Genomic DNA, 16,058 nt, shown 5'->3' with positions numbered 1-16,058 from the left:
TTTGGTTCTAATTGACGGGGACTCAGAGTGGTTTAACAATGAACGAGTTTATTGAATACACAAAGTCAACTGTCAACTGTCAAATGTTGCAACCCTTTTATAGAGAAAGCCTTTGAACTGTAACCAATCAATGGAGACTCTTTTCCCGCTCCTAGGTTGTGGCGTCCAATGAATGCACCTTAATTTCCCGCTCTGAACCTTGCTAAGCTGCAATGTGTTTGCAATCTCTTACTTGCCATGTTAATAACTATTTACATACACAACAGTTTGCATATAAAGAATTATGAGAAGGATTCACTCAGTCTCTTGAGTTTAGATTTAGAAAATGTGTACATACTCATAAATGTAAACTCTTGTGGATCTTTTAAAAGTGGGCATATTGGAGGAGGTTTTGCATTTGGAACATGACAGATATGTGACTAGAGGAATGAGATGAGGAATTATATTGTCTCATAAGTCATTGTGATTATTATTATTTTTTAAAAAAATCTGATTTAAAATTTATATACAATTTTGACATCTTTAGATTCCTTATAGTTTATTCTATTCCTTATTCTGGCATCTGAGGAGTAATTTGGTAAATTGGACGTATGCCACTGGGACTAAAAGCATTTCAAAGTACAAGATCAGAAACTATCATCATCTTAAAGAACAACAGAGCTTTTGTCTTTAAAATGCTCCTCAAAATGTAGCTGTTTTCTCAGGCCTTCTCTAATTTGCCGTTCAAGATTATTTCATACTTGCTACAGATATCCCATAGCAAAAAGGTAGACATTTTAAAGAAAGATATCCAAGTGTATCTCTTGTTTCACTGGCAAAAAACTATTTTTAACAAATTATTGGATGCACATTTATAGTAAACATAGCCAGGTAGTAATCATTCTTTCACAGTATATATGCCTAGGCTAGCTTTGGAAAATATTGATGGTCTAAGCTGTTATATATTCAGAAAAGGGTTGTTGGTTTGGGGTTTATTTGTGGAGGTTTTTGAGTTAAGATTTTAAATTAATGTGCTTTGTTCTGTGAATGCTATGACGTTGCCTCAATATTTATTTATTCAATTTGAAAACTGCTTGCAAGACTCCCTAATGACTCTTGATGGCATACAATGCACAGCCCAAACCCACAATTTTAAAAAAATGTGCATCTTGAAGAGTATAATAAAAAACAGACCAAAAGTCAATAAAAATGAACAGATCATCATTGCATTTTACTCAAAACTGCCCTATATTCCTCACTGCTTCTGGTTTTTTTTTATTAAAAATGGATTTAAGAATTATTTAGAAATAATTGGTATGTGCAATTATAGAAGTGGTTGGCTGTTGCCATACAAGAGCTTATTTGAAATTTCTATAAACTATTTTTCTTTTATTTCTAGTTTTCTGTAACAAAAATAAATTTTAAATATAAAATGAAAATATATATTACATTTTTAAGGTAAAATTGGAGTTTCAGAGAAATCTAACACGAAGAATGAGTCAGCTTTTTGTTCATATCTTACTGACTTAAGAAACCGGAATGCTGAATCTGCCATTCCCCCAGTCAAGAGACTAAAGGTATATGAATCTGGAAGAATATATGTGTCCTTTTTAAACAAAATAGCTATATTTGCAATTAAGAGCATTTTAGTTAGTGAAATATAATATCTAATGTTGAATATTTTATATGAAATAGGAAAAGTGGCAGGACATTATATTAACATTAAAAAAATGCCTACAAAAAAGATTAAGGTGATAGTACAAATTATTCCAGAAAAAACTATTGGGAAATAAATGTTTATAATTTTCTAGACAATTTATTTGGAATCAGTGTAGGGTAGAAGCTGACACCAGTATTCCACCGTAGGTAGCTTTGAAATGAAAACGTTATATGCATTTTGGCATATATGATTTCTTTAAGCATTAGTGGCTAATTTGAGTATGATTGTTGGATTGAATAGCAAATCAAGATTGAATACTGTACATTGTGCTACTCTTTGCAGACAAAAGTTTGACAATGTTTCTTGCCTGCCAACTAAGCAAGGTTTGGGGATAAATTTTGTGCTCTGTTCTTAAATTTTTACGGTGCAAACTTTTTTATTTCTGTGGGATTGCCATCTATTCTTCCCCTTTGCTAAACTTAAACAAATGTACAGATTTCAAACTATTCTTCCTTTTTGTAGGAATTTTCTCTTACCATAAAATGATTACAACATGATAATAAATGAAATATAATACATTATATTTCTATAATACACTATAATAATAAACTATAAATAGATTTATAGCCACCCTTTGTTTGCTGAGGTCTTTGCATAATTCAAAGCTGCTATTCAATAAAATCTCTATCATCATTCCAGATCAATCCATTCCCATATAAAGCCATTTTCACTGAAGGTTATGCCCTGTTATCTATTCTGTTGGTTTAGTACATGTTGGTAGCAAGATATTTTTCAGCTTCCAGATCTAAGTCTAAGAGAGAGTAACAGGTTCAAAATATCACCCAGCTGGCTCCTAATCCAATATTTTAACCATAGAAAGCTCTGGACCCATACATAAGTAGATCTCTCTCATTTTCTACATACACAAAGTGCTATTTTCTACCATATAAAAACATATCAAGTATGAAACATAATGTTAATATATAGTTTTTATTAGTTATGGTTTCTCATTTTCTATACAGGAAACAAGTATATGTGTCCATATATATTATAATAATAATAATCTTTTTCTACCTTTTAGATGCAGATGTCAAATAAATCTGGAAAAGTTGATCTTAAACAATTTAGTTATATTCCAAAAGCTTTTCTTCCAGCATTGCCAAGGTACTATAGTAATAGTAAGAGTCATCTATCATCATTGTCTTTCTTTATTAGGATTCAAGATTAGTAAGACATAAATTAGAACAAATCTGATACAATCCCAAAATATAATAATATAACAGTTCAATACATGATGTACTTTAATAACAAATCTGGATATGACATAACTTTATCACCACAGCACAAGATTTGTATGTTAAAACAGTGATTTCAGAATGTTTGTGATTTAAGAAAACTTCTAGATAACCTTGATCTGGGGGCAAGGTAGCGTTTCCAGAAAGTGAATTAATTGATAACACAGTTCTGCATAGAATTTACATCTTAGAAAAACATGTTTTAGTGTTTCAGTTTCACCTGAAACACAAGGGATTCCTTTATACCTGCCATCCATAACTGCAGAGGGGAGAGCATTAAAACACGCTTGGAAAATGAATACCGAATAACTTGAACAAATAGTATGCAGGTTGTGATTCCGTTGATTTACTAGGAAACAATATAATCTGGGAGTGTTGCTAAATTACTGTATAGTGAAGTTCAATATCTGGAAGAAATTAAGGGGCATGCCAAGATGAAGCCCTGTGTTAGTTATGACTATACTGTATATCATCTAGATTTAAAGTGAACACTCCTAACCACACACACAGACACACACGACAGGAGGAGCTGTTTGTAAGAAGAAGGGCTAAAAAAATACAAGGCATAAAGATTCTGCAAGTTGCCCAGCTAAAGCAAGTAGGCACTTTTAACTGGGCAGTACCAGTACAGGAAGATGCTGGAAATGCAAGATCACTTTAGTGATAATGGCAAAGGCATTATCTTTGACCTCAGAAGGAGATTCCCACCTCGAATTGGTATACTAAAGGATGCCAGTGGCAGATAGTAATTGATTCAAAGAAGAACAAAGATGGAACGAGTATACTGAAGTACAGTATATGTGGCAGAAATTCAATATCTAAGATACCTACTTCTACTAGAGTCTCTTGTACTAGAAGATGAAGTTAGATCGGCACTCATAGAATCAATAGGTATTGGCACATTTTACTTGGTAGGAAGATTACAGGAACTGATGAAATCAGAAATATGGCAAGGAAGATAAGAATCAGTCAAGGTTCTAACCAAGCTACACCAGCAAATCTGGAGAATGACATAATAGCTAACAGGTCAATCTACATTTCATTCCGTAGCTTATTTAGCCCTCATGAATACTCTATATACATTAAGAGAAGTAGGGCTGGAAGAAGATAAGAGTGGTTTTAAAACTGGAAGAAAAAACATCAGTAAACTGCTGTATGCTGATGACACAACTTGGAAAGCTGAAAATGCAAAGGATCTGCAAGCTCTGATAGGGAATATCAAGGAGCACTTGGATTAAAATTATACATAAAGAAGACCAAACTAATGACAACAGCTACAGGGCTTTATGAGGCTAAAAGACTAATTTCATTTTCTCATTTTTCTAAAGAATAGAGCATGTACAACATCCAAGATCCCCTTTAGCAGAAGATGTCTACAGTTCTGATGTTTCTCAAAGATTTCAACTGGAACCTGAAGTTCACAAAATGAATGGTACATTTCTAACAATTCTAGCATTTATTTTACTTGGCCACAATTTAGTCACAGTTCAATGCTTTTAATTCCTGCAGTTTCAATAATATAAATTAATTGCACTAAGTATTTGGGAATATCATGCTACTTTGCTTCATTATATGGTAACATAAAGGAATAAACTGGGTTAGGATGCTGAGCTTGTCGATCAGATGGTCGGCAGTTTGGCGGGTCGAATCCCGAATGCCGTGTAACAGAGTGAGCGCCTGTTACTCGTCCCAGCTTCTGCCAACCTAGCAGTTCAAAAGCACGTAAAAATGCAAGTAGAAAAATAGGGACCACTACGGTGGGAAGGTAACAGCGTTCCGTGCGCCTTTGGCGTCTAGTCATGCCAGCCACATGACCACGGAGACGTCCTTGGACAAGCGCTGGCTCTTCGGCTTTGAAACGGAAATGAGCACTGGCCCCTAGAGTCAGAAACGACTAGCATGCATGTGCGGGGGAACCTTTACCTTTACCTATCCTTATTTTGTAGATTTTAACACAAAATTATACAAGTATTGTCCAAGACAGTGCCATAAGTATCTGAATATGAATGTTTCAGATAAGTATATAATAATTAGAAAAGCTTGTAAAAATGAATGCAACCCAATGCACATTTTATAAATAAATATCTGCTCCCTATTAGATACCTGCTTCCAAAAACGGTGTGTGTTCACTTGTCTTTTTGTTTAAATTGGATAAACGTATTATTTTAATAAAGTAAGAAATTGTATTTGAATATTATTGTTATGTCAAATTTAGATTTCTTTGCTATCAAGCAGTCTGAGGAAAACAATGACCCAACAATGAGCTCAAACAAAAGTCTTGAAGAATCTCCAATGAGCAACTTGACTGATGCAGATAAAAGCATCTGTTTGTTTTCTGAAACTTTGAATGTAAATTTTGAATTAGGAAATGAAATTTGGAATGATTATGATGATGGGAGTTTTGTAAATGGCAATGCTTTTACTGCTAATATGCAGAAGTTAAAAGATCCAGGTAAAAATTAAATGTAGTATCTAATTTTAGTTTAAACTATGTACTAGTATTTTGTATATAAAATCTGCATTATTAGTTTCAGCTTAAAAATAGAAAGCCTCTCCGGCCACAAACACAGTGCATAAAATGTTTTTAACAAATGGCTCAAATATTATTTTTATTATATAAAAAGGGGCAAATAAAATAATAGAATACAGTTTCTAAAACATAACATAGCATACCCATAGTGGCATGCCGGGATAATTCCTTAATAATTTGGAATACACTTAATAATTTGGATACACTTAATTCTCATATCTGATCTTTCCATGTATTGATTTTAGGAATATAGACAAGCAGGATGTTAAAAAGAAAGGTGTAGTTTGCAGTATATCATTGAGGAAGATGATAGATTTAAACCACAAATAAGCAAGCTGTATGATTGATTAGATTTTGTTTTGATAAAGATTTTGTTTTGCTGAGTTTAACTCCTGTGACTGTATTAAAATATTAGTGCAAATATTTGGCAGTAATGCAGAAGTGTCTTTCCATTGCCTTTTTATGGGATTACTTTTTACTTATTTAGTCTACAGCTGTTTTTTTTAAATCAATCAAGGACCAATCCTTTTTATTATAGTACTAAAATGCTACATATATCAGATCAATTTCAGATATCTTTGGATACTATTTGCAAGATGTTTGGCATTATTTTTATGTTTTAGAATCTTCTCCGCTGGAATCTAGAAACATGTGCATGCAGAATTTGAGAAAAAACTCATCATTTTGCCAAAATACTCAGAATAAACCTCCTGGAGTACCTTTTAAAAGGTATCTATAAAAGTAGTAAAATAACTACAGGTAGTCGACTTATGACCACAACTGAGCCCAAAATTCTGTTGCTAAGTGAAACATTTGTTAAGTGAGTTTTGCTCTATTTTACAACCTTTCTTGCCAGAGTTGTTAAGTGAACCAGACATGTCAAACTCGTGACGTCACGTGACGTCGTGCAATGTATCAGGACAGTTTTGCCATTGCCGGCAATGGGGTGGGCGCGGCTTCCACATGATGCATCTGCCTGTGGGCCGGCAGTTTGACACCCCTGTTGTAAATAAATCTTCTCCAGAAACATCCTAAATATAAGTACTGTATAATTAGAGTGGAGTGCAATATATATATTGTTACAGCTACTATGCATCTTGTACGTCTAGAATAAAAATGCTTCAAAATGTTACATAAAACCTTATACATTTTTAAAATCTTATACAATAATTTTTTATTTCACAGTATTTAATTTTGTTTTGGGTTCTGTTTTCCCCCCAGTTATTCTATAGATAAAATGAAACCTGATATCTACCTGCAAAATTCTTACTCCCCCTCACTGACTCCTCCATCCAGTAGCAAATTATTTACAGAATATGAAAGTCAAAATATTGTAAGTGATGATTCTCAAATCTGATAATCTTGCTGGTCTAAAATTGTGCTAAATGTGTATTGAGAACACACCTAGTTTTTATTATGTTTATTACCAATTTTACCTGTTAAATTTTTCTGACGTTTGTCTGTGTACATGACTGAGACAGAGACAACAGTTGCACATACTTGGATGTCTGTGATTCCGTAGCATTTTCTGGAAGATTGTTGCTGTTTGAAAAATTCAGAAAAAAGAAAAGGGTTCCACAAAGAGTAGAAATAACCAAAAAAATTATTCAATGAGTTTTACAAGAAAGTGGGACGCCAAACAATGGGAAAGCAAAGAGTTTTATAGAAGTTGAGGGCTACAGGCAGAAAATGCTCAGAGTTGAATTGGTTGGTAAATATTGGGGAAATTCAGCAGGTCCTTGACTGTGTGCCTGGGGCATTTCTGTTGTTAGGCAAAAGTGCCACTTTCAGAAGAGGCAGCGGCATTGTTCAGGAGATGCTAATCAACTGCCTGACTTTGATTAAGGATGATACCTTAATCACCTAATTATTTTATTGCAATTCTTTATTAAGGCCGTCCTTAGGTTATAGCATAAGCAGTGAGTGAAGTTTCTATTCTTTGGTTAGATAGAAGCTCTTTCTGAAGGCAGGGATGCTCGTTTATGGCTGTGATGGAATTAAGTACAGTGGTGAAATGGGTTTGGTCCTGGTCATATCTACAAGTTTGGGAAGTAGGGGCCACATTTTTTTCTATCTTTATTTTTTTCCACTAGTTAGCTCTGTAGTTGATCGACTATATTATGGATAGCAAGATGCCAGTCCATGGGACCAATGTGGCCCACAGTGCCTTAAGTATCTACTTGGGGCCTACCTCCTCAGCTTCTCCTACATAGTTTTCTTTTTTGCTAAGGAATTATCAATTTTAACTAGGATATTTTACAGGGAAGATATCTAGGGGAAAAGATCAGTTATGACTTCATTGTTTATTTGATATTTGTATTGTGGTAAAGAGAAATACACCGGGAAATATTTCTGAATTTAGTGTCACTTTTGATACTTGGACCCTTGAGAAATATTCTCTGTACAATATAGCATAGAATCACCCTGTTATAATATTAGGCCTTAAGTTTTTATTTAAGACTCAATTGTGTAAAATTATGTAATACAGAAGTAAATTGTTATTCTTATGGTGCTAAATATATCCACTTGTTTTGGGGGGTTTTGTGTTACAGTTTAGACTTCAAGAAGAATATAATCCACCAGAAAACCTGAAAATGGCACAATTAACTGCAACCTCAGAAACAGCCTTGAGATCTTACCAAATTGCTGGAAAGGCAGACTTTTTTTTAACCAACAGAAATATGACAAAGGGGGCTGATCTTAGGTATTAAGAAACATTTTAGTAGAATCACCAAACTGAAATTTGCATAATGATTGCTGAACATGTATTTCAAAGGTCATAAACTCACAAGGGACGTGGTGGCTCAGTGTGTTAGGACGCTGAGCTTGTCGATCAGAAGGTCGGCAGTTTGGTAGGTCGAATCCCGAGTGCCGCGTAGCAGAGTGAGCGCTTGTTACTCATCCCAGCTTCTGCCAACCTAGCAGTTCGAAAGCACGTAAAAATGCAAGTAGAAAAATAGGGACCACTATGGTGGGAAGGTAACAGCGTTCCGTGCGCCTTTGGCATCTAGTCATGCCGGCCACATGACCACGGAGATGTCCTCGAACAAGCACTGGCTCTTCGGCTTTGAAACGGACATGAGCACCGGCCCCTAGAGTTGGAAACGACTAGCACGCATGTGCAGGGGAACCTTTACCTTTTACCTTTAAACTCACAACTAAGCAACTTTTTTTTACCTTCCTACTATATATCTCAGACTTCTCCCATGTATGGCTGCGAATCTGCACTCTCTGGAACTGAACAGTATATAGACACAACTCAACTAATTTCTATATTTCAGGCAACAGTAAAACCATAAACACAGAAGATTGTCTATTGCAGTCCACAGTGCTATGTGTCTGTATGCTCCAAAGTATAGATTCTAAACTTTTTCTTCCTGACTTAGTTAATGGATATTTGACTGTTCTCTATACACCCTTGAGAATGCTCACTATTGACATACAAATAATTAGGGTTCTACAAAAGTCATTGCTTTAGGAATGAAATATTCTAGAAAATCCTGGAACACTTTGTTCCTCATCCAGATCAATATCAGGACCGTTGTCATTCTGAAATTATGTAGTGGTTTCCAGGAATAATTTTTCTTTCAATTTATACTTTAGTACAATATTTTGGTTTAACAGCTTTTCCGTATTATGTTAAACCTAGAAATTTTTATAAGGTTTATATAGTAGAAATAATATCTTCTTTGTGATTTTTTTTGTCCTAGGCAACAGCTTGATGATGATGATGGTGATATTAAGCCTTTTCTTGGCATATTTGATGGCCTTTTCTAATGCTCATAAACAAAATATTTTATCAGTGGAGAAGAATAAATCTTAATTTTGAGGATGAGAATTTTCTACTTTTTCGGTTTCTAATAATTCATTGATAGTCAATTTTGCTATATGGATAATACCGCAATTACCAAAACATTATATATTTACTTATTCATATACTTAAACTGTAATATTATTTAAATGTCAAAACATTTCATTAGATAAGATTGTATTCAAAATATACTATTTTTGAATTTTAAATTTTACAGTTTTATTCTGGAAAATAATATCTTTGCTAAATATATATCTTAAATAAATATCTTTGTGAACTACTTTTTATTTTTTTATTGTTTTCTTTCCTTTGGTCAGTGTTGACAACTAGTGGCTGCTTAGACAAATCCCTGCAGTTTTCTTGGCAAGATTTCAGAAGCAACTTGCCCTTGCATTCTTTTTAGGGCTGAGAGAGAGTGGGACTAGGCTAAGGCTGTCCAGTTGGCTTTAAACCCAAGGCAGGACTAGAACTCATGGCCTCAAAACCTCTAACTCAGCACCTTTAACCACTACACCACAATAGCTTTATTCTTAAATTATTACTGAAAAAAGTACTTTTTCCAGATTTTTATATCTGTCAATTACTTGTATTAACTTTGCATTTTAAAATTAAGTGTGTGCTTGTGAGTGTATTGCCAACTCTTTGTAGTTTTAAATACTATTATCTCACATTGGTTTTTATTCAACAAGGGTAAGAATGCATTGGATCCAAATATTTTCATGAATGAGGGGGTTTTTTGTCATAGAAAATATATATTTTAACTGGGCATTGGGATATTACCATATAGAATAGAATGCTGTTTATAAAAAACATGAGCATACTGTAAATGTATGTATGTTTCTCAGCTGTTCCTTCTGCATGCAATTCTGGTGACCTCTAAAAAACCCTTTCCCCAATATCAGAGCTTCTTTGGAGGAGCCCATGGGTTCTACTTTAAGAAAAAAATGTACTAAAGAACTAAAGGCAGCACATACAGTGGTCTTTGGCCATTTATGTTTATATATGTGTCAATCATAAAAACAGAAATGTATAGCTCTAAGAAGTACGGCTCAAATGTTTGTAAATATTCCATTGTCATTCACTGAATCTTACTATGTGTCCAGTTGGTATGCAGAAACTTAAGGGCAATCAATAGAAATTGATTAAGTTTTTTGAGTTTTAACAGATCCAAGTTCTCAGAAACTAATTCAGTGATGAAAGCCAAAGAAACAAGTCTTTTTAATTTTGGTGTGAAAACTGGTATATATTAGATTCAAATCTTTGTTCTTCCTTCAGTCATACCTATTACTTGCTTTCCTCTTCAGCCACCCGTGGCTCTCATCTCAAAATTAATTAATTAAATAAATAAATAAATAAATAATAATAATAATAATAATAATAATAATAATAATAATAATAATAAGAAGAAGAAGAAGAAGAAGAAGAAGAAGAAGAAGAAGAAGAAGAGGAAGAGGAAGAGGAAGAGGAAGAAGAAGAAGAAGAAGTTGGAAGGGACTTTGGAGGCCATCTAGTCCAACCTCCTGCTCAGGCAGGAAACCCTATACCATTTCAGACAAATGGCTGTCCAGTCTCTTCTTAAAAACTTCCAGTGTTGGAGCATTCACCGCTTCTGGAGGCAGGTTGTTCCACTGGTTAATTGTTCTAACTGTCAGGAAGTTTCTCCTTAGTTCTAGGTTGCTTCTCTCCTTGACTAGTTTCCATCCGTTGCTTCTTGTCCTGTCTTCAGGTGCTTTGGAGAATAGCTTGACTCTCTCTCCTTTGTGGCAGCCCCTGTTAAAATGATTTGCAGCTTTCTAGAGCATTCCACAATCATACTGGAAACAATTGATCAATATAAACAGATTTAGTCCTACTGTTTACTTATCTACCCAGGAGAAAATCCAATGGCATAAGTGGGGTTTAATTCTTAGTAGATACATGAGGGTTATCAGTCTGACTCTTAGATGAAATGAATGGAATATTATCCTCCCACCTTACATTTTGGGTAGATTTTATATCAGATAGCACTACGGAAAAAAAATAACTCTCCGGGTTGCTTTCTTTTTCTTCTCAAATTAAATCTTGCCCAAGGGTGGGATTAGTAGTTATTAATGTTTTTATTTCAGTCTTAAAAGTGATTAATGTTCAAAAGATAAATTTGAAGTTTCTTCTTACAACTTTTTTTTCTTTATGTAATACTGCTTTCAATTTTCATATGCTGCTCATCAATAATCTGTCTCTCATACCTTAGGGAACAGCTTCAGTTCTTTTTGCAATATACTTTACACTGCGCTTTTTATTTTAAGAGGCTTTAATTTCCATATTCTACCACAGGATAAGAGTAAAATCCATCAGCAAGTTTTGAAGTTATGAATGATAGAACAGATTTCTGGTAGACTATGTCCAATAAAACTTTTAACAAACAATTTCCGCTACATCTCTCGTTACTACAGTACATTTCTTGTTAAGAATGTCTTATAATAAATATGAAATCTACAGGAGTATAAAATCTGTGTTGTGCCAAACAAAAAAATATATTGTTTTCTCCACTAATTAATTCTGGCTGGTTTCATGTTTCTTTTAGAGTCTAGCCTCTCCCAGAAATCAGTTTCAGGGGAATCTTTTTGATAACTGTTTCAATATGTTCTCAAATGTTTGTTTAATGTTTAATTAAATTTTTACATTGCCCAACTCCAACAATGGGTGCACTTCAACAACCCTCACTTGCCTATCTCCCACAATCTTTTCCCTTTTGCTCCCCTGTATTCTGCCAATTTTAATAGGATTAAGTTTGAGACAGTTCTTCCCCATTCGCACTCGCACAGCCTCCAGGCATATTTAACAACTACATTGAGGAGAATAATAAAATGTGGTCAGGGTAGAGAGGTTGATCAATAGGGTCCTTTGTGGGGTGCCACAGGGTTTTACTCTTTCTTAACCTCCTCTTCAACATCTACATGCTAGGCAAGGCTATCCACCATCTTACAGTTGGGCAAGGCCATCCACCATCTTACAGTTCAGTGTCATCAGTACATTGATGATACCCAATTATACAGTATCTTTCGACCTTGGGCCTGCCTAGGGAAGCTGTCCTTATTCAATTAAATTTCAATTAAAAAAGCAAATGTAGGACAACTGAATTTGGGAATGATAATGATTGATATTTTCAAAAATCAATATAATGGTTTACATTTTATTGACAATAGTTAGGTCCAAGAATAAGATTCTTGAGAAAGGGTACACCATCTCCACTTTCAAGGCAAGAAGTGTCACTCCCTTTTGTAAAGAGATTTGACCGCACAGCATGGACCCAACTGCAGCTGACTTTCCTGGCAGCTTTCATGACCCCGAAGAGGTTCAATCCAATAAACAAAATAGCTGGTGGTGCTGACATTACAGAGAGTCCTGTCCCCTTCTCAGGAGTCACCCACTCAATTTTAACCCCGGATTGTGCACAACCCCAGATTGTGCCTCATGCACCTCAGCCTGCCCTGCCCATTCAGAGTCTAAGTTGGAGTAGATTTGAATGACTTCCATCCACTAAGGTAAAGGTAAAGGTTCCCCCGCACGTGCGTGCTAGTCGTTTCCGAATCTAGGGGCAGGTGCTCATCTCTGTTTCAAAGCCGAAGAGCCACCGCTTGTCCGAGGACGTCTCCGTGGTCATGTGGCCAGCATGACTAGACACCAAAGGCGCACGGAATGCTGTTACCTTCCCACTGTAGTGGTCCCTATTTTTCTACTTGCATTTTTACGTGCTTTCGAACTGCTAGGTTGGCAGAAGCTGGGACGAGTAACAGGCGCTCACTCTGTTACGCGGCACTCAGGATTTGACCTGCCAAACTGCCGACCATCTGGTCAACAAGCTCAGTGTCCTAACCCACTGAGCCACCGCATCCCTCCATCCACTAGATAGGGTAAATAGTCTTCATAGTGGCTCAGCAGATGTTCCAGGGAGCCTTCCTTACCCAACAGGGACGGCTATCAATGGATATAATAATGGCAGAAACACATTCATGTTTCATTGTCTTTATCATTACAAGGTAATCCCTAATGTGGGCTCTTACCTGTCTGGTCAGATTTGCTTCAAATTTCCTCCAATGGTGCTTAGTGTTTCTTCTTCTTCGTTTCCAAGAGCTTTCCAATAAACCAAGAAGCATCCTGGATTGGCACATAAGGAGTGGCCACATAGAGGAAATGTGTCCCAAAGCCTCAACTAAACTACCCAACAAATCCACAGGGGAAACCCCAAGATCTCTCTGAAACCATACTCACACTTCTTAGGACAATGGAGAACACGAGGCAGCATCCAGAACATTTTCCATATTAGCTCCCTAATTTCCAGGAACACTCTTTGGCCCGACCTCAGCTTGTTCTTATAGTAACATGTGAGCTGGTTTTATGAGCCCTATTTTGGTGGTTCACCTTTTATCACATTAAAGATTCATCAGAAATGAACGACATTAGGAATAATATACTGTACTGTGGAAAACTGTAGGATACTACTGCCCTAAACCTCCAGATTAGAAGGTAAAAAAGAAATGCCCGCCTTGCATGTGCTTGTTAGTTGTTCTGTTTACACCCTTATCAGCAACCTAGCTGACTCTACTGCATACTTGTACCTTTTACCAGATAAGTCTGTTTTGGTCAGGAAAGCAGAAGAAACAGAACTGTCACCCACATGTAATTTTGCAGTAGTGGAAGTTTCCATGACTCTTGAAGGAGTGGAATAAGGAAGGATGCAAAGGTCATGGTCTGTAACTTTTAAAGTAGGTGTCTCCAAACTCTTCAGCTCATTGACCCCTTGATAAAGTTTCAGCTTGTTCATCAACCTCCAATCATTTATTATAGAAAAATAATGTAATAATTCCTTCTTTAACTAAGTATAATATAGCTACCAAAAACAATAGTCATAGTAAAAATAATCATTTCCTTAGATCAGGGGTAGGCAACCTTGGCTCTTTTATGACTTGTGGATTTCAATACCCAGAATTCCTGAACCAGCCATGCTGACTCAGGGATTCTGGGAGTTGAAGTCCATGAGTCATAAAAGAGCCAAGGTTCCCTACCCCTGCCTTAGATAGTCCCATTGAAGCTTGGAGGTTGATATTGACCACTTTGGGGTGCCCTGTTTTAAAGCCATGAGAGAAATTTTGGAAGTTTGAGTGCCTACAGGTAGACATCGACTTACCACCACAATTGAGCCCAAAATTTCCATTGCTAAGCAAGACAGTTGTTAAATGAATTTTCCCCATTTTGCAATCTTTCTTGCCACAGATGTTAAGTGAATCACTGCAGTTGTTAAGTTAGTAAAATCGCTGTAAAGTGAATCTGGCTTCCCTATTCACTTTGCTTGCCAGAAGGTCACAAAAAGTGATTACATGACCCCGGGACACTGCAACCATCATAAATATGAGTCACTTGTCAAGCATCCAAATTTTGATCTCATGACCATGGGGAGGTTATAATGGTCATAAGTGTGAAAAACGGTCATAAGTCATTTTTTCAGTGCTACTTTGAATGGTCAGTAAACAAATGGTTGAAAGCCAAGGACTCCTGTACCTTTATAGTTTCTCTAAAAGCTGATTGCTGAAACAAAGTTTTACTAGGGTTACACGGAACTCATATGGGACAATGATCCAGCTGCTACAGAAATTACTCCAAGTGCAGATGCTTACTTAAATCATTAGTATCATGTATTTCTCCAACTAAAATGTAACACTATACGGCACTCCTTATTCAGAAAGGAAAGAAATGAGATATCTAACTCTCAAATGACATAGTAGAATGCTAAAGCTGTTATTCAACAGAAGAGTCTATACAATTTGCATCACAACTATATTTTTCTTATAACAAGGTAAACAAAGGAAAATTCAATATAACAAGAGTCACATTTGCCATCATACTGGTTTGAGTTTGGTAATAAACTACTGTACATGTTGCTACCTGCTTTTAATTTTATTTCAGCACCATTATATATATATTTTCTCTTACCTGGTGTATTGATTTGAATTATAAAGTGAGTTTGACAGAATCTGCACCTGAACATGAAATGGAAACATTTATTTTTTTAAAAAAAAATTCCTTCTCTGAAAAATCAGAACCTCAAAGGAATCGCCACAAAAATACCTTTGCTTTTACTGCTTAGACATGTTTCCAGTAACACATCAGAGCATACAATATCACACATCAGATAAGCTCAGTAATATGGAGGCACATTGTTTTAAGAGCAAGATGCAGTTTTATATTTTGTAGTTTATTTTGAAATGAAATAGTTCAAAATAGAAATGTAAAATAGCCAGCAAAGTGCTTTCCATTATATTTCATTTGGTCCAAAGTAAATGTTGAATAATGAAAAGTAATTATATTTGTTGTTTGATATTCATTACTATTTTACAATTGGTTCTAAAAACCTGACTGTTACATCCTAATTCTTTTAGCAGCACATAAGTCTTTATGGCAAACTCTGTTCAGTATTTTTTTAAAAAATTCTCCGATCCCATAGTTTAAAACTTCCCTTAATCCAGTTTGCCATCGCACTGGTTGGGGAATTCTGGGAGTTGAAATTCACACCTCTTAAAGTTGCCAAGGTTGAGAAACACTGATCTAGATCATTCTAGTTATGATTCCAGAAGCCAAAATTCTCCTCTCATGGTACTTAAAGTCAATTTCTTGTTTTCTTTTCTCATCTCTTTCCATAGACTTCAAGAACGGATAAAAACATCATCCAAACTTCCAGAATGTTATACATCCTTCCTAGATCTTTCAAGTCAACATGATATATTTATAGCTTCCTTGTGAATTAGC

The 16,058-nt window shown here is 35.5% G+C and overlaps 1 protein-coding gene across 1 annotated transcript in view; it reads left to right on the top strand.

Annotated features, from left to right (window-relative positions):
- HFM1 (helicase for meiosis 1) overlaps positions 1-9,241 on the top strand; it is a gene marked incomplete at both ends in the record, with an annotated part of 62,593 nt that extends 53,352 nt beyond the window's left edge. The window contains 8 exon segments of the mRNA XM_083358151.1: positions 1,438-1,556; positions 2,721-2,803; positions 4,263-4,366; positions 5,150-5,386; positions 6,088-6,193; positions 6,686-6,797; positions 8,017-8,168; positions 9,175-9,241. Coding sequence (XP_083214277.1) covers positions 1,438-1,556; positions 2,721-2,803; positions 4,263-4,366; positions 5,150-5,386; positions 6,088-6,193; positions 6,686-6,797; positions 8,017-8,168; positions 9,175-9,241 — 980 coding nt within the window.
- Positions 9,242-16,058: the final 6,817 nt, after the last annotated feature.

Source organism: Vipera ursinii, assembly GCF_947247035.1.
Source record: "Vipera ursinii genome assembly, chromosome: 3".
Taxonomy (NCBI): domain Eukaryota; kingdom Metazoa; phylum Chordata; class Lepidosauria; order Squamata; family Viperidae; genus Vipera; species Vipera ursinii.
The sequence above is the reverse complement of the archived record's forward strand: the minus strand, read 5'-3'. Positions and strand labels throughout refer to the sequence as shown.